Source organism: Natator depressus, chromosome 1 (genome assembly GCF_965152275.1).
Source record: "Natator depressus isolate rNatDep1 chromosome 1, rNatDep2.hap1, whole genome shotgun sequence".
NCBI classification, from domain to species: domain Eukaryota; kingdom Metazoa; phylum Chordata; order Testudines; family Cheloniidae; genus Natator; species Natator depressus.
The window spans coordinates 240082720-240106571 of record NC_134234.1 but is presented as its reverse complement, the minus strand read 5'-3'; the positions used below and the strand labels follow the sequence as shown (position 1 = coordinate 240106571).

At 41.1% G+C, this 23852-nt stretch overlaps 1 protein-coding gene across 2 annotated transcripts in view; it reads right to left on the bottom strand.

Moving 5' to 3' along the window:
- Nucleotides 1-23852, bottom strand: part of KDM5A (lysine demethylase 5A) — an 86182-nt gene that overhangs the window by 55882 nt on the left and 6448 nt on the right. The window contains exons 4-12 of one of the 2 annotated variants that reach the window (XM_074939122.1): nt 23442-23612; nt 22820-22954; nt 16113-16218; nt 14391-14479; nt 10707-10865; nt 9473-9592; nt 5493-5651; nt 3369-3550; nt 425-587 (exon numbers count right to left, since the gene is read on the bottom strand). In XM_074939122.1, coding sequence (XP_074795223.1) covers nt 425-587; nt 3369-3550; nt 5493-5651; nt 9473-9592; nt 10707-10865; nt 14391-14479; nt 16113-16218; nt 22820-22954; nt 23442-23612 — 1284 coding nt within the window. The remainder of the gene's footprint in view (nt 1-424; nt 588-3368; nt 3551-5492; nt 5652-9472; nt 9593-10706; nt 10866-14390; nt 14480-16112; nt 16219-22819; nt 22955-23441; nt 23613-23852) is intronic. The other variant, XM_074939130.1, reaches the window with a different exon arrangement.

The following is a 23852-nucleotide window of genomic DNA, read 5'->3' as shown; positions in this document are numbered from 1 at the left end:
AACAAAAATCAAATAATTATGATATGCAGTGAATATATTTGTTCTATATCATATATATTTTATTTTATTTACAGCTTTTTGGGGTCTTTTTGCAAGGTTTCTCTCTTGATCAGGTGAGCCACTTAAGATCATTTGATAGTGAGAACACACTAGTGGCAACCTAATTGAATTCTGCTACATCTACACAGACTTCAATTTCACACTGAAGTCCTTCATCAGAACATTACCTCCTTCTACTGAAGCATGCTAGAGAATTAGATGAAAGACCACCCCTTAACTGATTAACCGGATCCAAGAGATCACCATCGGAGTTCTTAAATGCTATTCCAACACATCATAAGGAAAATCTGTCAAAAAGCAAAAGGTATATAAAAATAAGCAGTGGGTTACAGAGGTATGGAAGAAATTCTCCTGTACTACTCACAGGCACACCATGCTCCATCAGCACATTGGGGTTCATGATGGTGACAAGCTGATGCAGGAGATCAGGCTGTGACTCAAATAGTTCAGGGGCCAACTCTCTCATCACCTCCTCCAGTTGTTCTGCTGCATGAGAGGGCACTCCATACCATGTCTTCGGCTCTCCCCTGGCAGAAAACATAGCCCACAATACACATTACCAAAAGGAAAATGAGGATGTCATCCTAATGCAAGGTGTGTCAGTTCAGGACAACTGCACTGGTATTTCCCCTCAGCAATGACACTCACTCTCAGCCTTCCAACTCCCCAGACGTTGCCTTTCTTGGGTGTAGACGTGTGTCTCACTCTGTTTTGATCAGGGTATTTCCAGGTAGTACAGTTCCCTGCCGCACTTCCCTGTGTTATTCCAAGCCAAGGCAGGCTATTCAAGCACACCTGCTCACTTTCTCTTCAGAGATTTATAACAGTGATTGTCAACACTTACAAGTTACTACAGTTCTTTCTATGTAAACCTGTTTTATTCTTAAGGTAGAAGCACTACAGAGAACACATTAAAAACAATAAAAAAGAGCCTATACACATGTTAAAAAGCTTACCAGAGATCACCCCAACCCTAACATGGGCTCTGGCTGGAGCAGTCCTTCCAAACTCCACTCAAGGGGTTTCTTTTGTGGTCACAAATTCATCACAGCTTCAGCTCAGAACAAGCACATTCATAATGTTTAGTCCACCCTTTATACAACTCAGGGGGTCTCAGATCTGGAGTTGCCAGGAGCAGGTAATTAGAAGACAATGGGTTTTCTTCCCCAGAGCATAGCTTCAAAAGGATGGATTCAAGTGGGTCACATTTGCATCCCCCTTCCCCCAGGTACTTCCTAGGAAATCCACTTCACAGGGATTGTTCCAAAAAGCCTTCTGAAGTTCCTAATACCTTCCAGAGATTTCATTAGTCAGTCTCCTAGAGAAGTTATATACATACAGTTCCATAACACACACAATTGCATTTTTAATGCAATGGACCCCAAAAGGTATTAAACCAAATTTAATAAAGTTCATTCATGATACTGTCAGTGTCACACAAGATATACTCCAGTGATTTCACAGAGCCTCCCACCACTCTTCCTGAGACACTCTGCACGTGGCAAGAGACAACATTCTCAAACTCACTTTCTTCTTGGGCTAAAATGAACATAGTGTTCTAACTTGACAATTAAGTGAATTACTCCAGAACACAATCCACAGCTGCATTTTCTACCATTATCTGACAAAGTACCACTTTGCCACAAGAGGCCTACGTGAGAAGACAGATGCCTAATATCATGTTCTCCAAGGGAAGGGTTCCTATTTTTCCTCCAGACAACTGACCGGGTTTTATCAGACTAAGATCTTGACTGCAACAGCCACTTCCTAACACAACGCACTTACCCAGATCAGAGTTTAGGATGGGTGTGGAACAGTCGAAACTCTGACACCTGCAGAAGAGTGCACAACTGCATCAGAAATTATGACAACAGCACACAAACTCAGCATTCCAGCACGGAAATGCAGCCTACAGCCACCACTTTGCTACACGAAACCAATTACTGGAAACCACTGTTCTGAACCACAGGAGAAGGACAGCTGACTGGGATTCCTAAGGTGAGATTTATACACTTAGTGACAGGTCATGTGCCTAATATGTTAAATATGAAGGGGGATTGGGACAAACAAGAGTGAAATCAACCGATAAAAAATGAGTGACTGCCAAACAAATTACTGCAGTCTTTCCAGTTAAGTCTTAGCACCACAATGCTCTGTACTGGCCTATGAGCCCAAGAATTTGTCAATAACATTTTGAGTAGCAGAAAACGATCTACTAATTCAGAATTGCAAGCAACTCTGCCTAAATATCTCAATGTCTGTCTAGCGTTCACTGTCTAAATACATTGCAAAATTATTCAGACGTCAGCCAAAAAGCTAAGAAGAATATTGCACTCAAGAGTCTAATTTTTTTCACACCAACACCTCATCTGATTCCTGAAGTCTTCACTGACACCTGCTGGTAGAACACAACCAGTCAAATCCCACTAAGCAAACCTTCCCCTTCCCCTCACACCTGTCTGAGCTCTCGAAAACCACCAGCTGGCACCAAAGCCCAGCAACAATGATCTGGCTCATGGCATGCTGAAGCCAGTAACTGAACTCTAAAACTACACTCTGGGCTCTTGGTTACTAGCAAACATACTTCTCCAGAAAATTACCATCACAGTTCAAAGGCAAGTTGACCGTTACAAGGTGTACACACAAGCATACACTCTTCATGTTGAATAGGGGTACTTTCCACAGCTTATCCCCAAACACGGCTCCATTATTACTGAGCCTGGACTTGGGGAAATTGCAGCATGAGTGGTTTGTTTGCAATGAATTTGGTGGTGGTTGTTTTTTTAAATAAAAATACAACCACCAAAACATTTTGGGAGAGCCTAACATCAAGTTAACATCACTGTGAGATTCCTAACTGGCAGTAGTGTAAGCACCACTACATCAAGATAGAGCTGCTCAGCTATTTGCTCTGATGTAACATACTACTTCTAAACTGCATTATAAAGTAGCTTATCATCCAGCCAATAGGATTGCTTGATTAGATGAGTGCACCAAGACTTGCTCAGAAAGGATGTCTGTAGAACAGAATTTTCCATTGTTACTGGTGATGGTGTTTAAACATCTACATGTAACCGAAGGGTTAACACTGAGGTGCTTTATACAATGATATCTTCATCCATCTCTCCTATTAGTGTCCGTCTCATTCTAAGGAAATTAACTGCTTCTCTCTCTTACGGGCCTTTGGTCTCGAACAAACAATAATAAGAATGGATAGCACCAGGTACAGGTATTAAATGAAGAATTGCATCAGTTAAGAGCAATCAAGGCAGTGTAAGGAAAGAGGGTGACAGGAAGAGAGACCATACCAGTGCAGGTAATTGATGGAATAGCTCCAGTGGTCCTCAATGTGCCAGCAGAAAGAGGAGAAGCACATCCCTACGTACAGCCAGGGCACCTTCATGCCAGAGATATCTGCATTGATATGAGCGAGGACTGACTGTTCCAACACTGGCATGTTATTCAGGTTCCAACCAGAAAGTGCATACTCCTGCCAAAGAAAGGGAGAAAGCTGTGAAGTCAGAAGACCATTCAAATACTCTAACAAGCCTAAGGAGAAGGTAGCCCTCAGGATAAATGGAGCAGCCTATTAATTTACATATTAGCCTTTGATTGGTATTCTGCCATGCTGAAGCTTCAGAAGTGGGAAGTATTTCTTTATATCAAGCACTTAATCAAGTCTTCCAACTACTCCTTAGACCTTAATTAGCAGCCAATCCTGTTAGGCCTGTATTGAAGTAATTCTCTCACTAGATATTGGTTTAGATAGAAACCTAAACCTGCTTAAGACTTTCACTTTTCCCTGTTCTTTTGCTGCAAGTAAAGCACTGGTCCCTACAAAGTGGGTAGCAAATGACATCAGCATGATATCCTGAAGGCAAAATTCAAGCTTTGAACACACTTCAGAGAAATCATGAAACCCAAGTCTTACTACATCTTTATGAACCATGTTCTGGGAGATCAGTTACTCAAAGGCCCATTTTACTGCAGAATGACTGATCTTAACCTTCTTTATAAAAACTGCTTGAAGGGTACATACTTAAAACAGGAGAACTCCCTTACTGTCCTTGCTAAAAACATAAAAACTGCCATACCCAGTCAGACCAATGGTCCATCTAGCCCAGTATCCTGTCTCCGACATTGGCCAATGCCAGAGCTACACAGGGACTGTACAGAATAGGGCTGTTGGAGTGATCCAACCGTCATTCCCTTCCAGCTTCTGGCAGCCAGAGGTTTAGTCACCCCGAGCTTGGGGTTGCATCCCTGACCATCTTGGCTAACAGTCATTGATGGTCCTATCCTCCATGAACTTATCTAGTTGGTTTTTGAACCCAGTTATACTTTTGGCCATCACAATATCCCATGGCAATGAGTTCCACAGGTTAACTGTACATTGTGTGGAAAAATTATTTCCTGTGGCTTGAATTAAACCTGCTGCCTATTAATTTTATCAGGCGACCCTAATTTTTGTATTATGGGTTAGAGTAAATAACACTTGTGATGGTAAAAAAGTATGGAGGCAAAAGAATAGCAGCAAGTCACTGCTCAGATGATCCCAAATTCACCTCTAACTTCAGACACCTCAACATGCTACCACCAGAAAGACAAAAAGTTAAGAATTATATTCATATATAAGATGTCTCAAATGCTCATCATAGTTCCTTCACACCTGCCCACATTCCAGGATGGCAGATGTATTGCAGGCTATCAGCAACTCATATTGGCTAAATTAAACAGAGCAGAAGCCATGAAAGGGTACTGAGATAACTTGAGTCCTAGTAATAGTTACTGTAGGCATGTCTAGAGAAGATGGACAAGATTATTTAGTGGTTCTTTTCCCTTTCTACTGCTTATGATAGTATGGCATATGCTGTATGTTCGGAGTATGAGAAGATACAGGTAAGGAGAACAATTGAAAACCAATCCTTTTAACTTATCCTCAATAGATTCTAAATATAGAACATCTGGATGAGAAGGCTGATGTTCTGGTAGTTAATAGAAGGTTGAAGAGTTCAGGAAAAAATCTTGTCAGTCTCCTTATGCTGAGAACGGTTCAGAAATGCATACTGAGTACTGCCTTAATACCTTGCATTTCTATCACAACCTTCACCTGAAGAGCACTTTACAAAGATTAACCCTTGGAACAGCCATGCAAAACAGGTGCGAACTGCAGCAAGAAAAATAATTGGTCAGTCATAGTAAATCAATGACTGCACCAGGAATGAAACCTAGGTGTCTTGACTCTGATCCCCCTCTCCCTTAGCCTCCAGATCACATTTGCCCGAAAGAAATGTTGGCACATGTAAAAGCTATCACCATTTTTCTTCACAAAACTGCAAAAATCCACATCAATTTCAGTCCTAAATGCTTAAATGAAGTGCAACTTCCTGTTCTGCAAGATTTGGGGTCAGTTAACATTTCCCCATTCACACCTCCTCTTCTGGCATCATCTTTCGACGGCCATCCTTCACAGGGAAGCCACTTCCGAAGTCCTTGGATGAGATATCAGCCCCATACTCCACAATGACATCCTCCTCAATGCTGCTCACCAGTCGCCAGAACTCCTTCTCCACCAGCTCAGTAGGAACCATCTGTAAAGACAAAGGCATTCCAAGGCATGCAACATTATCCCAGGGTAAAAAAAACCCATCCAAAACTGATAATACATCTTTCCCAACACTTCACAGATCAGACATTAAATCCAGTCTCCTCCCACACCACACACAAGAATCAAGTTCCACGGAAATCATAATTTTTTTTTTTTGCCATTCCTCACACCTTATCTACACTACAAAATTAAGCCGACCTAAGTTAGGTCGACATACAGCCACCACAGTAATTATGGGCGTTTTACATATCCACACTACCCTCCTTCTGCAGGTGGTGTGTGCTTGCACTGACTTAAGTGGGGCAGTGTGGGGGCTGACAGTTGTCACCCCAGGGGGGCAAAGAGGGCTCCAGCTGTCAGCCCCGCGGGCTGACAGCCAACGTAAGTAATGCAGTGTCTACATAGACACTGCGTCACCCTAACTACATCGACTTAAGCACTATTCCTCTTGCTGAGGTGGAGTTGTTAGGTCGGTGTAGTGTGCAACTTATATTGACATTGTAGTGATGCTTACAGAGTTAGGACAAGGTAAGCAGCCTTATGTTGACCTCTGTAGTGTAGACCAGACTTTAGAAGCAGGATGTCACATTGTGTGGGAAGGAGTAGGTGGAAAAGAAAGCTAGGATGATTAGAGACAAACTGCCCAGAGATAGTTCTAGTAAGAAAAACAAATAAAAACAAATAGCCCCATAATTCTGTAAGAATTAAAAAAAAAATGAGCAAATGTTCTGCACTCTAAATGTGTCCATTAAGGACTACTACATCATGGACTATGGGGTAATTTTTCACACAACACAGTCAACCCGTGGAACTCCTTGCCAGAGGATGTTGTGAAGGCCAAGACTATAACAGGGTTCAAAAAAGAATAGATAAGTTCATGGAGGATAGGTCCAACAATGGCTATTAGTCAGGATGGACGGGGATGGTGTCCTTAGTCTCTGTTTGCCAGAAGCTAGGAGTGGGCGACTGGGGATGGATCACTTGATGATTACCTGCTCTGTTCATTCCCTCTGGGACACCTGGCACTGGCCACTGTTGGAAGACAGGATCCTGGGCTAGACGGACCTTTGGTCTGACCCAATATGGCCATTCTTATGTAATTTCATCACCAGACCAGGTTATGCACATACCCATCAGAAAGGAAGACAGCAACCATGACATATGCAGTAATTCAATCGGATCTTCAGAACAGACTGATACTCACTGAAGAACCAGACTGTGCATCTATCACAACAAATTGGATAACAGCTGTCCATTTGGGTCAAGCAGACCAGTGTCCTCTTCCCCGAACCCCTAAACTCTCAGCCACTCACAGATTTATAAGAAATACAAGAGGCAGAAAGATTCTTTTGTTTCTACTTGAGCAAGGTGCTCCTTTCCAAAAAGGAAACTATTCATTAATTCTGGAGTGTTAATGGGACAACAAACTTAATCACATTTGCCTGAAACTTTTTTTAATCTATCATTGCTGCAAGTAACACTGAAGTTATTTTTTTATATTGGCTTTTCTATGGTGCTTATCACCACAGTATTTCACAAACATTAATGCAGCGGCACATACCCTATCAGCTAAGGAAGTACTATCTCCATTTTACAGACGGAAGAAACAAAAGCAGAGAGATTATGTGTCTTGTTCAAGGTGCCACGCTATGGGAAATCTACAGCAGAAATAGTAACAGAACCTAGAGCTTCCATTTCAGTCCTGTGACTGAATCACAAATCCATCCCTAGATTATTACAGCAAAAAAGATTACTGGGGAAACTTCTCTCTCATTTGAGGGCTTATATATTGTATATTACACATCTGACAGCTCTTTCTGTATAACCAGACCATAGTCTGTTTCTCCAGTTTGTATGGTTCTCACACACAACATCAGAGACATTTTTATAAATAAGAAAAAGTAGTTTTTAAAAATAAAACTTGGTCTGGAGCGGAGAGCAGTGGTATCTGAAATGTGTTAAACCAGCTAGGGTAACAGAGTATACTAGGCCATTAAGAGAAAGTGCCACTAATCCAAATCTTATAGAACTCAGCCCTTTAAAGAAGAACATGCTGGGAGATAGTCCCCAGGAGGGATTGATGAGCAATATAGTCCCAGTGGTTCATGTGATCATGAGGGAGGGGAGTCAAATGACTGAACTATACAAAAAGCCTAAGGCTCTGTTAAGAAAAGGGAGGGTAGCACTTGGAGGAAGGCTATCCAGAGTCCAAATACATGCAAGGAGCAGAAGGTGACTGCAGAGACCAGGAAGTGAAAACTAAAGGGCTCTCCATGAAGAGAACACTAAGTCCGGAAAGTGGGTTGTAGACAAGAACAGAGTTCACAGAATGGTCTCAAGATGGGGTGAAATAAGGACAAAAGGCCTGAGGCAGCACATCACTAGTACGAGCTCAAGACCCGGGGGGGACTGGTTTTACTTGCGGGCTTCCAGCGAGGGACAAAGTCCTCCTTTCAACCCTGCATCAGCTGGTTAATCCTAGTGAAGACCACTGACTGAACTCAAGAAAGGTGTGAATTCCATTTGATTTTATGAACTCTGTTTATGACTAATCTGTTCCATTTTATGGCAGAAGACAGACCAGGTCTGAGAATCTGAAACAGGACCATCAGCAACTGAAGAGCCGTTCCCAGATGGTACCGTGAGGGCAACAGTCTGAGTCACTGACTTTTATTGACCCTCTTTCAGCAACCCTACTTGAAAGCAGGGAGAAGGGAAAATCTCAGTATGAGAAAAGAAGCAGGAAGAAGCATCAGACTTGCTTTTAAAAGGGACACACTCTCTGACAAGAGAAGGGAAGCCCTTCAACATAACCAGAAGACTGTGCAGAAGGAGTGGAAGGTCAGAGGGACCTGGTTGCCCTGAAGGAGGGAAACTAAACCTAAAAGCATCTCAGAAGTAGAGGACTGAAGGAGGGAAATACATTCAGCTGTTTGTTGTTTACGCATAGAGATGTATATTCCCAATACTGTCTAAGAGTAAAGTTGTGTGTATGCGATTAAAAAGTTCCTTTACAAAACTTGTGTACCTTACTTTATCAGCCACACATCGCCAAAGAGCTGAACTGAATACCAGAATGTCCATCACTAGGGAAAATGTGCATTAGCTGGTGGGGTGACTTAAGGGGGAGGACAGAGAAGGGGGTGGGTAAACACTTGACTTTGAGCCCAAGGCAGCTGGACTGCAGGATCCCACATCCCAAGGAGGGAGTGCCAGACAGGGAGTCTGCACCCCAGGAGTGTGCATGAGAGGTAAGAACTAGAATGAGTGTCTGGATGCTGCTCAAACCCAGTGGACATAGAAACATGTGCAATTCAAACATTGGTTCCAATACAGCAGTCTGGTGACCGTCCATGGAGGGGGTGAGGAGGACACTCGGCCAGGTGTGTAACGGGGGTCAAAAGACTTGAAGCATGCCTGAGTCAAAAGGATTAAATACAAGGTGAAGCTTGCGGAAGGGCTAAAGGAAGAACTCTGTGCTAATAAGGAAGAATACATACATTACTTGGACTGTCTGGTTTGCTGAACCCTGAAAAAGGAAGGAATTTAATAGTTTGGCCAGAGTACTGTGCTGGGGTATAGGCCTAAGTCACCCATCCATCAGAAGGAAACAGCAGACGACCAGCAGAAAGAGGGGAAACTGAAGGAGACGTGACCAGATGCCAGAAAGCGAAACCATTTGTTTACATATTTCAAACTGACATTGTCCCTTTAAGTCAATCATGAGATGCCCATCAAAAACTCTGTCAGCTGATACTTCAGTGCCTTCCCCAGTAACAAATCCTGACAAATAGGGATACTTACGTGGACTGGCATGTTGAAGTAATCAGATTTGAAGTTATCTGCCATCTCTCCAAAGCTCTGGAGGGTGTACTCCCTGACAGCCTGCTCAAATCCAAAGGCCTCACGCGGTTTGTTACATTCCTAGGAGAGGCAATACAAATATTACTCCTACAGCTGATGACGAGCAGCCAGGCTCTTACTGGAGATCAGGGTCTAGGTCAGTATTCTTGGCTAATACAAAAGCAAAATACTGGTTTCAATTGCTTTCTGCATATGGGGCAGCTCCTACCACACAACTAACAGTTGGGCAGCCAAACTAACATGTTCAAGCCGACTGCTTCACCTGCGCTCCAAAAGGCAGAACAACAAGGGACAGCAAAGATACTTAGGCAGCCTTAAGCGAAAAGGGGATTATGTGAGATTCGGGCACTAAGACAAGCAGCTGTAGCAGAACTGCACTAGAGCAAAACTTAAGTCTTAGTAAGGCAGTGTAATTGTAGCCACACCAGTCCCAGGATATTAGAGAGACAAGGTGGGCGAGGTAACCAACAGAAGCTGGTCCAATAAAAGATGTTACCTCACCCACCGTGTCTTAGTAAGTCAGTAGCTGGTTTAGCGGTGGAGAAGATAAGCATATGTGGAGAGCGGGAGGAAGGGGTAAGAGGGTTTATTCGGGTAACTGTTTTGGTATAATGGTCTTATGCTAATTGGTTAGTAACTTGAGTCATCTGACATGCACAGATTCAGAGGAGTTTCTTTCACTGTCTTATCCACAGAGAGGGGGCAAATAGCAGCCTTGGTCACATCACAGGCTAGTCCACCTTGCCTATTTCCGCGATGCCCCTTTCAACATCAATAGAGCCCTCTGACAGCATTTATGTACACAGAGGTATATCTGAACATGCAAACATGTCACACAGCTGATGGCTAGTTACTTTTTATTAACACCCTCTGGTAACTCAAATTCAATCCCAGCTCTTACTATGCAGAGTTCAGCTGCCCAGAGAATTTTAAGCTTCCCCTGGCAGACGCTCTTCCTTCTTATGCTACCCAGCAGCTGTGTCTGCGGAACAAGGGGCCTCTGGAGACACAGTCACAGGTCACATCCTGACAATATCCCAAACAAAATATAAACCTACACATTCTGCTCCAAGGACAAGAGGAAGAAGACAGCGCTCAAAGGGCTGAGCTACCATTGCAAATGGCTCTTCCTAACAACATGATTAGATGCAGAGAGCTTGAGAAGTTCTTGTACCTCAGCAACACATTTCGGGCATCTCCAGTCACCCTTGGGCACATCAGGCAAAGGGGGAATCAAGCAAAAAGTGTGGTAGCTATCATCACATCCATCACACAATAGCAGTTTGTCCTCATTGTTTCCCCGGCCACAAAACAAGCAAACATACAGATCAACCTGTGGAGAAAAAAAAGTCAGTGTAATGTTATGATCAGTCTCCATTACCCAGATACTGCCTTCCATAAGCTGCCTTGCTAGAGTCTTACTAGCTATACAACAGTACACAGTGCTGAAATCTGATACTTCAACATTAGGTAATCCTCTCCCTCCCACCACCTTACCCCACAAGAGAAGCACTGATAAACCTCCACTGAGCTCCTGCTTCCCAAGGCAGCCATACATCTGAGAATCTGAAAAAAACACAAGATGGTAGGGAGCTAGGGAATATCCATCTAGCTGAGCTACAGGGGGAGGAAGGGCATTATCAAGTATCTTCCAAACAGATAACTTGAAGAACTCATTTACATTTACTTTAACCAGAAGAACTATTTTACATTAATTTTGAGAAGATGAGGATCCATCCTTGCCGCATCCTGAATATGAATGCTTTCCCCACTCTCGGAACCCCAATGATGACGGTTAATTCAAATTAGATCTCTGCACAGTGCACTCTGCAAGAGCCCCTGTGGCTAGATCAAAAATAGGCACCGCATCAGTATCCACAATACGAGTGAAATTATATCTGAAGCTGTTCTCAAATGCAGAGACAAAAAACAGACCAGCCCAGGAACAGAGAAACATTGCAAATTACAAGCTGAGAATCCAAAGGCAAAAGCTACATGTACCAGTGCTAACAATCCTTCCCCTTCATCTTTATTCTTCTTTGATTACACTAAGGTAAGGACTCCACGTAGCAAAGTAAAAGTGTAAGAACTCATGCTCCCGCAAACCACTTCCTCATTTACTGTCTGACCTGAAGAACTGTCTCAAAAACCAAGGAAATTACTGCACAATCAAGGTCACAAATTCCCTCCTGCTAGAGCTTGTCACAGAAATATAGCTCCAGGATCTGTAAAGATGAGTATATTTTAGGGAGAAAAATAGCTGAAGTCCCTAAAATGTTTGTTTTATAAAACTACTGAGCTGTGATACAATCGAAATACATTAGTCCGTTACTCACCTGCTGTATCTGAAGAATAATTTTACGTTTAATCAATTACTAGAACACTCAAATGTAAGACATTACTTGATCCAAATTCCCCCATTATTCCCAACAGATGAAAGACAACCCAGATTGTGTCTTTTTATTATGTAGCCTAAAAAGCAAGACAGGATGACAGTAGTTTTAACTAAGTCAGGCTGTCACTACAACATCAAGTCTTTTAAGTGACTGAAACACAACAGGAATGTATCACGTAAGGCAAAGCCCTACTGATATTCCATCCTGTTTAAAAGAGGATGCACACCCTAGGTGTGCAAGCATGCAATGCTCCTTAAAATCTCATCATTTTCAATTACATATGCTTGACGGGAAATTTTCAAATGGTCAAAATTCTGCAAAAGTCCACCGTTTTCCAGATTTAGTGAAAACACTAGTCCTCATGGAAGATCACATCCAGGCCAAGTTTCAAACTTAAGCTATTTGTGTCCTAACAATGTCTAAAAGTGTGGTGCGTTTTGTGTTTTGGTGTTTTATTTATTTTTTAAACACAGAGAAGGGGTGGGGTAAGGGGAGGAAAAATACACCATCTCAAACAAACTCAAGAAAACTGATATGGCAGAGGCTCTTGATAGAAGGCATCAGCCAAACAGGTTACTTTCAGAAACAAAGTGTGTAGAAATAGGGGATTACAATTGAAACTGTTTTGCAACATTTACTATAGCAACTGCCACCAAGCAATACTATGATCCTACAGCACTGCCCTTTTTCCATCATCTTCAATACACACGTGCAACATTTTGTATTACAGCACAGTTAACGTGTGATTAAATATCAAAGCCATACTGTAAAGCAAACACACAAAAGCATATTTATGGTTGCTGTGGGACTCTCAAATAAATCTTGTGACTTTTGTGCAATTAAATCCTCAATGTTTTTGCATTTATGCATTTTTTGCACAGAATTACCATTTTACACAAAGGTAAAATAATAAATGGGTAGGGAAGGAGGACAACCAAAACTACAGTAGTATATTCTTCAGATGACAACTATAGACTAACGTACAGGACATGTACATTTCAGAGACTTACTTCCTTGAAGGTCTCTCATTCAACTACTATCCATACCCAAGCAGCATTCATTTATATTGGTTTTACAAGACCACAGCCAAGGCAATATAGCCGCAAGCTTCTGGTTTTATTGCTACCTTATTTGAACCCCACCCACAAGTGTGAGATAACACAAACAGGAATCAAAATCAGGTGTCCTTATAAGTGAAAACTGACTAGATAAGATTTTATTGTAAAAATTTTCTTATGTAAAAAATGAAAATCACTAATAGCAGCCATTCCTGTCATGGAGAAACAGCAAGTCTAGAAATACCATGTACTCTCAGCAAGTAACTCATCTAAGTACTAAAGGGATCCAATGCTTTTAGTTTTGAAAGTGAGACAAGCTCAGGCCTATTCACACTGGTAACACCATCTGCTTCGAAGCACCTAGCTGCTGCTGCTTTAAATTGCAATTTATGACCCCCATAAATTAACTCAGAAGCCATTTCTTCATCTAAAAGATTTCATTTGAGTTTTTGTTAAAGGTCCCACAGCCCTTCCTCGAACTGGGAATAACTAATGTTTCAAATAACCACAACAAGCTTTGGGAAGACTTTCTGAAGCTAAGGAAAAATAATGCATTCTGCATGCTCAGTATGCTGTTTTTGAAGTGTGCAGAACTTAAATTTATTTAGACATGTTAGAAGTACTAATCCTTATTCAGGATTGTGTACACATATCAAGTATGACAGTTTAAATAACGCCATTTGAGTTATCCAATAAAATAAAAGAAACTATACGCTGTTTTTCCATGCTCAAGTATCAAACAGCTACACAGATTTTATTTCTTCCCTTTATTTTTCTCCCTGGTAGACTAACAAAAATGAGACGTTTCATCTCAAAAAAGCAGTTTTCAGTCCTGTTTTCAGTAATTTAAACCAGTGTTTCTCAACGACCAGTCTGTGGACTGGCGCTGGTTCCAGATATTTCCCCGACATAGCTAAGGACAGCAGCAAGCCAGTCCCTTGTATCAAAAAGGTTGAGAAGCACTGGTTTAGACTATCTTAGATACTCATATGGTATCCATTACTGTGGTATATGAGCACTCACAATGTATTTTTTCTTATAATATCACTGAGGAAGGAGAGTATGGCTATTTCCATTTTACAGTTGGAGAACTGAAGCATAGAGACACAAACCAATTTGCCCAAGATCATACAGAACATCTGTGGCAGAGGAGAGAATTTAAGTTAGATCTCCTGAGTCTCGGGCCAGCCTCTTCAGGATAGAATACCCTTCTTTTCTGATAAACTAAGGTAGAATCGCAACCTAAAATGGAATGTTTTTCCTGTGATTAATTCAAATTCTCACCATACAGCAGATAATCTAATATCTGTTACAGTGCCCTATTTTCCCAATGGCACAAATAAATCAAAAAGTAACCCAAGCTTCATTTCCTCATGTGCTCCAGAGCAAAGAAATCACACTTACGAAGTTGACAGAAATTGTCCCTTTGCGCTGCCTCATCTGCATGCCAAACGCTTCTGACTTGGTACCTTTGCGTCTTCGAGAGACCTCGTCTTGAAGTAAAATAAAGTCACATACATTTCATTAATATAGCATAAAGAAAGATCCAACATACAAGGATCATGTAGAGTCCAGCCTGGTACCCTGCCTTTGGCAGCAACTACTACTTAGTGCTGTAGAGAAAGCCAGAACTCTTTGGTGTACCTGACCAGTTTACTCCTGGGAGAATTCTGCACCACTGCAGAATGCAGAATTTCACAGAATTGTTTCCCAAACAGAACTTCTGGCCGCCACTAGGGGTCGTTGGACCCTGCAGAGCCCAACTCGCAGTGAGCGGAGTGCCCAGCCTGGCAGGGCTTGAGGCTACATGCTCTTGGATCTTGGGACAGGAGAGGACCTGAGAGACTCAGCCAGCTCTGGCAAAGGGCAAGGAAGGGCAGGGCTGCATCACACCATGTCCCCCGGCAAGACAGTAAAGAAGTTGGGGGGAGTAAAGAGGGTGCTGGTGTGTGAGCTGGGGGCTGCCCCACAGCTGAGCTCTGTGGGGTGTGGGGGGGAAGAGGCGGAGAGGGGACCTGGTGTCCAGAGGCTGCCCATGGCTGAGATCTGTGGGGAATGGGGGACTGGTGTCTGGGCCGGGGGCTGCCCCAAGGGGAGGGGTGTATGGGTGTCTGAGCCGGAGGGTGCCCTGTGGCTGGGCTCTGAGGGGGAGTGAGGTGCCCTGTGACTCAGCTCTGGGTAGAAGAGGGTGTGGGTGTCTGGGCCATGGCGTGCCCCGCAGCTGGGCTCTGGGAGTCCAGGTGTCTGGGCTCTGGAGGCCCCAAACAGCCCGCCTCCAGCACGTCCCAACTGGAACTGGGTTGTTGTAGGGGTTTTTTTAACTGTCTACTCCTGGGAGAATCTTTTTTGCTGTTGTCTGTATTGACGACATACTTGTTGACAGGTATTTTGAAATAAGTTACCAAAATAATTGAAACTGGAGTAATTATATTGTGTTATTTTGACAAATAACATATGCAGAATTTTAAAATGTTGTGCGCACAATTTTTAGGCACAGAATTCCCCCAGAAGTAAACTGTCAGTTGTATCAAGCTGTATATGACTGGGGAAGGGCAAACCCTCCCTTGCTGATCTTTACAGGAGATCCAGGTACATCATGAAACAAAGTGGATTACCCTTATAATTTGCAAAAAGAAAAGGAGTACTTGTGGCACCTTAGAGACTAACAAAATTATTTGAGCATAAGCTTTCGTGAGTTACAGCTCACTTCATCGGATGCAGCTCACGAAAGCTTATGCTCAAATAAATTGGTTAGTCTCTAAGGTGCCACAAGTACTCCTTTTCTTTTTGCGAATACGAACTAACACGACTGCTACTTTGAAACCTTATAATTTGTGCGCTTATCTAGCATGACTGGTGTTTTTTCAAGTCCAGTAATTCTCAACTGGTACAGTATGGTTCCTAAATAAAGAAATATGACTATCAAATTAAGAGTCCAGCCAATGTGGTTAGCCACCATGAGTTCTGTCAACCTCCCCATGAATTAAATCCCAAAATGTTTAACTTTTTCCCGTCATAGTGGCTCATTTTTACCTCTTCCCACTTGTCTCCGGAGAGAGCAGCGAGGTTTGGTTCAAAAGACTGTTTCAGAGTCCTTCCCACAGGGTAAACCAGAGGCTTATTTACCTTCTTTATCCTTTGCTCCCAATGCCAGTCCCACCATCTTGGGTCCAGCTCCAAAGATCTGCAGCTTCTTCAGCTCAGTATTTCTACTCATCTCTCCTGCCTCTGCCTGAAAACAAGACCAGATCAGCACAACACCATCAGCATTTACCTTCCAGGTCTCCACTACTCACTGTACACTTGTATCTCTACTCTCTTCCTCTCATTGCCCCATTCAGGCTCACAATATGTGCTTTACCCATAGAAGATGGAAGGCCTGACTTTTCATCCCCAAACCCAGTATCCAAATGCAAGAATGGGAATGCAATGAAACACAGACTGGAACTTCCCTTCCAACTCTCCAAACAGATGTCTCCACGTTTAGCATTAAAAAGTTTTGTTACAAAGGTCAATCTATACAACAAGTTATCACGGAGGACTAGGTTTGCCTTCTAGCAAAAACAATCAAACACCAATGCAACACTTTCCAAGTTACTATGGAACAGGAAAAGTTTGATATTAATAAATACATTATTTATGTGGCACCTTTCATCTGCTCCCTAGAGTGGGTGGATATATCCACAAACTATTGATGATGTTCACACTTCATAGGTCTTCTTGAATTCTTGTCTGGGCTTGGATTTTCAGATGCAATGGCAGATTTACTATTCCCCACAGCCCCTACCTACACATGGTGCGCTTCAAATCATATGAATTAAGCAATGGAAAATACTTATTAGGTCATCCAGGCCATCCCCCTGACAATGCAGGGATGTTCTCTTCTAATGTTTTGTCCCTTCCTGTCCATTCATTCACAGTCCTCCATAACTAACGGAGCCTCATTATTTTTGCATTACCATAGTGCCTAGGAGTCCTAGTCACGAACCCAGATTCCATTGTAATAGGTAATACAGGCTTATCCAACCTTGTTTTATTCCATCATTACCTCCACTCCACCAGAGATGAGAACCTCAATACATCTTCTGTCCACTTACTTCTCAAAAACTCTCTCACTTTATCCACAAACTTTCTTTTATACTGCCTACCCTTGGAATGTCCTTCCTGAACTGGTACACCAGGCAACTACCTTTTCTTCATTCAAGTCCCTCCTAAAGACCTGCTGCTCCTACAAAGCCTTCAAGCCAGTCAACTAAAACATTTTTAACCCATCATGCTGCCCACTAATGCTCGCTGAGAAACTGCACTATCTTACTGATGTTACCCTGCCCTTCCTTCTCCTGCTCCCCTTTACAATCTTATTACTCTTCTTGTATTACGTCTGAGATAAGTTTGTTAGCTCCTTGGGGGCATGAATCAGGTCTCTGCTGGTACTGCAAGGCAGCTATCACAATCCTTGGTGACGTCAAAAAAAAAAAAGCTTTCTGGTAAGCTGTGCTCAAAACTGAATGAGAAACCCCATGTGCAATGACAATAATGCTATAAACAGAATATAATTTCCATGTATTCATGTCAAATTTTCATGTTTGTTCTTTTAGTTGGCTGCCAAAATGGACTGAAACACAAGTCTCATTTGCTAGTCACCATAGGGGTTTTTTTGGTTTTTGTTTAGCACTAGTGCTGTCCAGATTTTCCCTCCAACTGGATTCTGTGTTTGGTCTCGTTTTGTCACCCAGTATATTAACTTGCAACTTTCCATTCTGAATATCAGTTATTTTCTATTCATGTTCAAATATCCGTAGATCATCTGTGTTATGCCTCTGTTCCCACTGGTAATGGTAATGTTCCCACTCATAATTTAAAGGGACACTATCAACCTGTATTTTTAAAAACTGACTTTAAAATACCGTTTGATACAGCACTCTAATACGTCCTGATTTTTTTTTAAATTACTTACATTTTAAAGGGTATTTCTGTTCACCTCTTTATGTTCATAGAAATCTTTCTAGCAAGTGAAAAACTGACTGACATTGGACAATGGTGTAACTGATCTTGATGTCCATGAGAATGTACGAAGCATATAAACCAAAACATAGCAATAAAATATTTTAGTATACAGGTACACCATTCAGACAAATGTGATTTTTCAAGTCGGCGTCCCTTTAATTTTATGGGAACACTGTTTTCCCACTACTCCATATGATTAATGAAAACAGATAAAATGGGATTTATCAGAGATCCCAGTGGTATCAGATTACCTCCTTCCCCCAAACACAATGTTCTCATTAAATCTTCACTGTTTATTTACAGATTTTCAGGCAATTTTTAGTCCATTTGCCTGTCGTAATCCCAATCCTTACTTTCGTTTGAAAAATTAACTTGATTATCATTCTTTACTAAAATCCAGACATTACATCTATCAAGTTCTCTTCTCACATTGCTTTTTGATAGAATTATAAAAATTAAATCAAGCTTTCCTGCCTTTTTTTTTTAAAATATAAACCATGTTTCTCAATTCTTAGTCCTTCTAATTCCATTATACTTCTAAGTAAACATATTTTAAAAGGTAATGATTGGTAATGATTTAAAAGGTAATGAAAGGTAATGACTGCTTCACGATCTATAACCACTAATTCCTCTCATCAGGTAAATGGAACACCACATGTATCAAAAGCACAAGTTATGTAACCAGAAGGAAACCAACCAAAAAAATCCTATCTAATAAATGCCTATAGAACAAATAGCACTTGTTCACAAACAGACTAACCTATGAATATCAAAAACATTCAAGATTATTAAAACCCACACTTCATTTAGTGACACTTAAGGTTGCATCAAGACACCTCCCAACTCAAAATTGTGAAAGCATGGAATTAAAGGGATAGGATGGGAAAAGTCTCATGCCACTTTTACAGTGTAACGCGCTCCAACTTTCCATGAGGCTTTCACTTCCATCTCCAACAGATACCAAAAAGCCATATATATCGCAACTTCAAACTTGCACTCTAGCAAAAAAAAAAAAAAAAAAAAAAATTAACAGCCTCAGACACACTTGTATCAACAGTCACACAGTATACGTGCTTTTGAAGTTATTCTGCCTTAACAACGTGGTTTAATAAGCGCACAATGTTATTATTCCTAACTAGGGTTTGTGACTGAGCATGCAACGAAGTAGACTTGTCATCACCATCGTTTTCCTCTAATATTTTAACAGATTTCTTTATTTACTCCATCGTCCCACAATTGCTAAACCGAAAAATCAAGAACACACTGTAACAGGATCCAATTATGGATTATCCAATTCCTCATCCTTTCAAGGGACACCATCAACTTGAAAAGTCACTTCTATGAGATATTTTTAACCTTCTATTATTAGTATTACAAGTAGCACCTAAGATTATTATAACTGAGAACAAAACTTATTTTATTGCTTTGTGCATTCCCAACACTTTTTATATAGTAAGTTAAATTGTTTCTTTGAAGAGTTTCCACCGCAATTATCTCCCACACTAACATAGAAATGTTTTCAAAATAGTGAAGTGTGATTGTCAAACCACAAAAATTGGTAAGGGAACTCAGGACAGATGTGTTGCCAGCAACTTTTAACTCTTCTAAAAACTTCTCTAGATTTGAAGTTGTTGGTATCACTTTAATATAACATCTTTTAAAAGATTAGAGCAACATTGGCTTCTCTTTCCTTCCAGTACAATGATTTTTTAGAAATAAATCATCATCAGTTCAGTAAGCTCATTAGTCAAATCCCTTAACAGCCAAGGATGCATCCCTATGGCTTATTTGTCTTTACTCCGTATTTTCCAGTATTCCTAATCTGCTCTTTATTTTTAAACAGGATTTCCCTTAAAATTGTTAAATTAAGTAGTAAAAGAAAAATGTATCTAAGCCATTTTTCAGTTATTAATAATCACTCCTCATCTAAAAGAAAAGGAGTACTTGTGGCACCTTAGAGACTAACCAATTTATTTGAGCATAAGCTTTCGTGTAGCTCACGAAAGCTTATGCTCAAATAAATTGATTAGTCTCTAAGGTGCCACAAGTACTCCTTTTCTTTTTGCGAATACAGACTAACACGGCTACTACTCTGAAACTCCTCATCTAATAAGTGACCTGCTTTCCAACATTTGTAAAGTCATCCTTATTTTCTAGTGTTCATCTTTTTTACTTTTCTTCCTTTCCTGGCACCCCTTTACTAAGTTATTGCTTGCCTTCCCCACCATTCCCATTTACAAGAGTTTTATTTTGGGGTAATGGGAAAAAGAATAGGACTGGTTAAAACAGATCTTTGGTTTTGGAAAGACTTCTCAATATTCCTCTTCTTGTTCTTTCAGTTATTTTTCAGAGGGTTTGTAGCCAGTTGTGGTTTAATTATAGAATCTAAAGATTCCCGACCTTCTTTTACAATGGAGAATTTTAATATATCCTTCTCTCACGTCTCTATTACATTTCTTAAAATCTGGCTTTCCTGAAATCTAGTACCTTTGTTTCACAAATGCAGCAGTACCATACTTAATTCAAGTAACTTGCAGTCACTAGTTCCAAACTGTTGCTATTCTCATTCTTAGCTAATTGATCTGTAAGTAATAGGTCCACAGTACTTTCTCTGCTTTTTAAAATGTAATATTGCCTCCCACTTAGACATTCTTCTCAGATACAGAGATCACCACAGTTAGCCATAACTGTTACCTTCAGTTGGATTACTGGCAACATACTCTACACAGGTAATCTTCATCTGATGCAGAATACAGGAGCATATTTATCTGATGGATATTCACATCTGAGGCATATTAAACATGTGGGTTCTAGAGGCTCCCCAGCTGGTTTAGATACAAATCAAGGTGTTCACTTTAATCTACAAAGGGCTAGGTGGTTTGGATTCCTGTCTATAGTAAAGACTGCTTCTCTCCGTAAGCACCTGCCCTGCAACTGAACCTGGAACATTTTGCAAACCGTCCCTAGATCTGCAGCAGGGCATTCTCAACAGGAGAATAAGGGACACGTCTCTGCTTTGAATTCAGTTCCCCAATAAGTCCAACAAGTTTATTAGATCTTCTGAATATATCAAAAATATTTAGGCTTTTCCTGATTAAGTGAAGTGAGTGAGCTGAGTTTCTCAGGGGTTGGAGAATTCATTTCTTTTGTTAAGTGCTAAAATAACTGAAAGCATGCTTAGATTTTATAAGTCATTTTTGTATATGTCAACAATAAAAAGAGCTTTGCAGACTATATGTGTGAAGATAACTCACCCACCAATGAAATGCAGCAGCTGTTCTGTACCAGGAACACTATGAACAGTTTTAGAAGGGAGAGTGAGGAATACCATTGTTTTACTGAAACTACTGAAAGCAGTCTTGTAAAAAGAGCGATGAGATCTTAATGATGTAGGGTCTCTTATATCTCATCTGAAAAAGACACAATAGCACAATGCCCCCTAGACAATGGCTCAATACCAACTCAGAAGAGTTCCACATACTTAGTGAGGAGCAGCAGTTCCTGTAGCATGCTGGATTTTTCTTGGGTGGGTATCTCCCATCCATGTACTGACCATACCCAAGACAACATAGTTTGAGAGATCTCACATGATCACAGCCTAGGACTACTGATATGATGTTTTTGTATATGGTTACATCATACAAATAAATGTAGTAAGTCTGCCAAAAAGTGAGATCAGATAAAATACAACCCTGTCTAAATGAACCATAATCTAAGAGAAACAAAACATACTATTTACTAAAGCTGAGGGATACTCAGCAAAAGTGAAGGGAAGCCCGAGTGGCATGAGATGTGCACTTTGGAAAAAGACACATGTTTTTGATAGCATTAGATATGGAAAAGAAATTTCAGTGTTTAAAATACGTCCAGAATGGCATGGTGCAAATAGTAAAAAAAGATTAAATTAAAACCCAGCTTTCAGCCACGTCCCACTGACTGGCCAGCAAGAAGCCACTAGAACGTGCCACATGGACCCAGTCCAAAAACTTTCAGAGATTCTCTTTTTATAATGAGCATGTTATTTTATCAGAAACAGAGATGGCCTGCTTAAACAAGACTGCAGGGAAAGAAACAAAGAGAGGGAAAATCAGGCCAAGACTTCAAGGTCTTTTTTGATGTACCGACATGTAAAATGATGCTGTTTCAGTTTGAAGGGAAAGTTACTGGTGGTCCTTGTGGAATTTCAGTATTGCCTAGTAAAATATCAGATGTTGCTGTAGCAATAATAGCCTTAACCCACACAAAAGAGACTGCTTATTTTCAGGAGAAAAGCTGTGGAACGGGAACAGATTTCCCAGCCATCACTCTGCATTTTCCCTCCCCACTGCAAGCTCTTCACAAAAAACTGTCAGTCAATCTTGTGATAATTGGTCCCATTTCCACAGTTTTCCACTGCCTGTAATGCCTTGTCTGCACACAAGCTTACATCTGCTTAAATAAAGGAGAGTCTAAAAACAAAGTTGAGTTAAATGGATGCAAGCCCCACGTCGACACACTTTTATATCAGTTTACAACTAGCTTATATCCGTTTAGTTTGCATTGGTGCATTCACTGATGCAAACAAACACAATATAAGCCAGTTGAAAATATGAAAATAGTTTAACTATATCTGTTTACAAAAGCAAACTTTAGTTAAGTTGATATGATTTCTGCGAATAGACCAGGCCTAAGAGATACATATCTCTAGAGTTTAAAAAAAGGACTGCTTCCTCGTGGCACATTTGCGTGGGCTCCCACGGCCAGACAAAGGCTGTTGCGCTCAGTGTTATTGCACTGGTGCAAAGAATAAATGCACTCTGTCTGTAGTGGCCAAGTAATGTGGGTACCTGGGATTTGATGCGTCTGGTTCTCTTCAGCACAACGTTCATTCTTGTGCCCTGCTTTGGGGAAGCCTGGGCATCAGAGCCGAGGTCCTCTGCCTCCACTTTTTCCTTAAGGTCCAAGTTTGGCTTTTGGATGCCCTAAAGGATCAGAGCACAGAAGGACACTGGGTTGATTGATCAGGGGATCAGACTCTCTACGGTCTGTGAATCATCCTGTTTGTTGAGGAATAGGGCTACTGGTGAAGTCATACTGCAGTAGACATGCCATTTGGACAAGAGATAAATCACTGCATGCAGCCTGAAATAAGAAGATTGAATCTTGACAGCTTCCTAACAAAGAGTAATAAAGACACCTTCCCAAACAGGTACATCACTCTTTGCCCTGTATCCCATTCCTGACAAAACTGATCCCTCACCTATTGAAGAAACCTAAAAGTATAATCACTACTCCAGATCACAATGCAACTTCTAATTCTATTTTTCCAAATGTGAACAGGTGCTGGTTTGATGAAAGTAGTTTCTGCTTTCAGGAGCACAGAGCCATATGTGACAGTTTAGTATACAGCAATAAACTGATGCAGTTTGGGTCCCATCTTTCTATCATGGAAGGGAAAGAGTCTCTCACCATAAGGGTAACCCCAGACTGGAAGAGTTCATAGGGGTACAGTATCCGTTCATAGTGAGACTTCAGCAGTGATCCAGTGCCTTTTCCTGGCAGGTAGCCTAGTCGACTAGCCACTTTGGACCATTTCTTCTCTTTAGTGACCACCTCAAAGCCTCCTTTGCTGGCAACAATCTGAAACAAAACATTTTTTTTAGAAACCTTTTTAAGGAAGTTTGAGTTCTTCCAACCATTCTGTATGAACCATACATGACTATACAAACCAAACCTTCAAAGGTTCCGTGAAACTCAGAGATCCATAGTTATGATATGGAGATTTTTCCTGCAGGGGCAATACTTTAACAAACACATACATGTCTCCATCACCTGATGCTTCTATTACAGCTCCATTGCTCAGAAATGAATAAAAAGTGT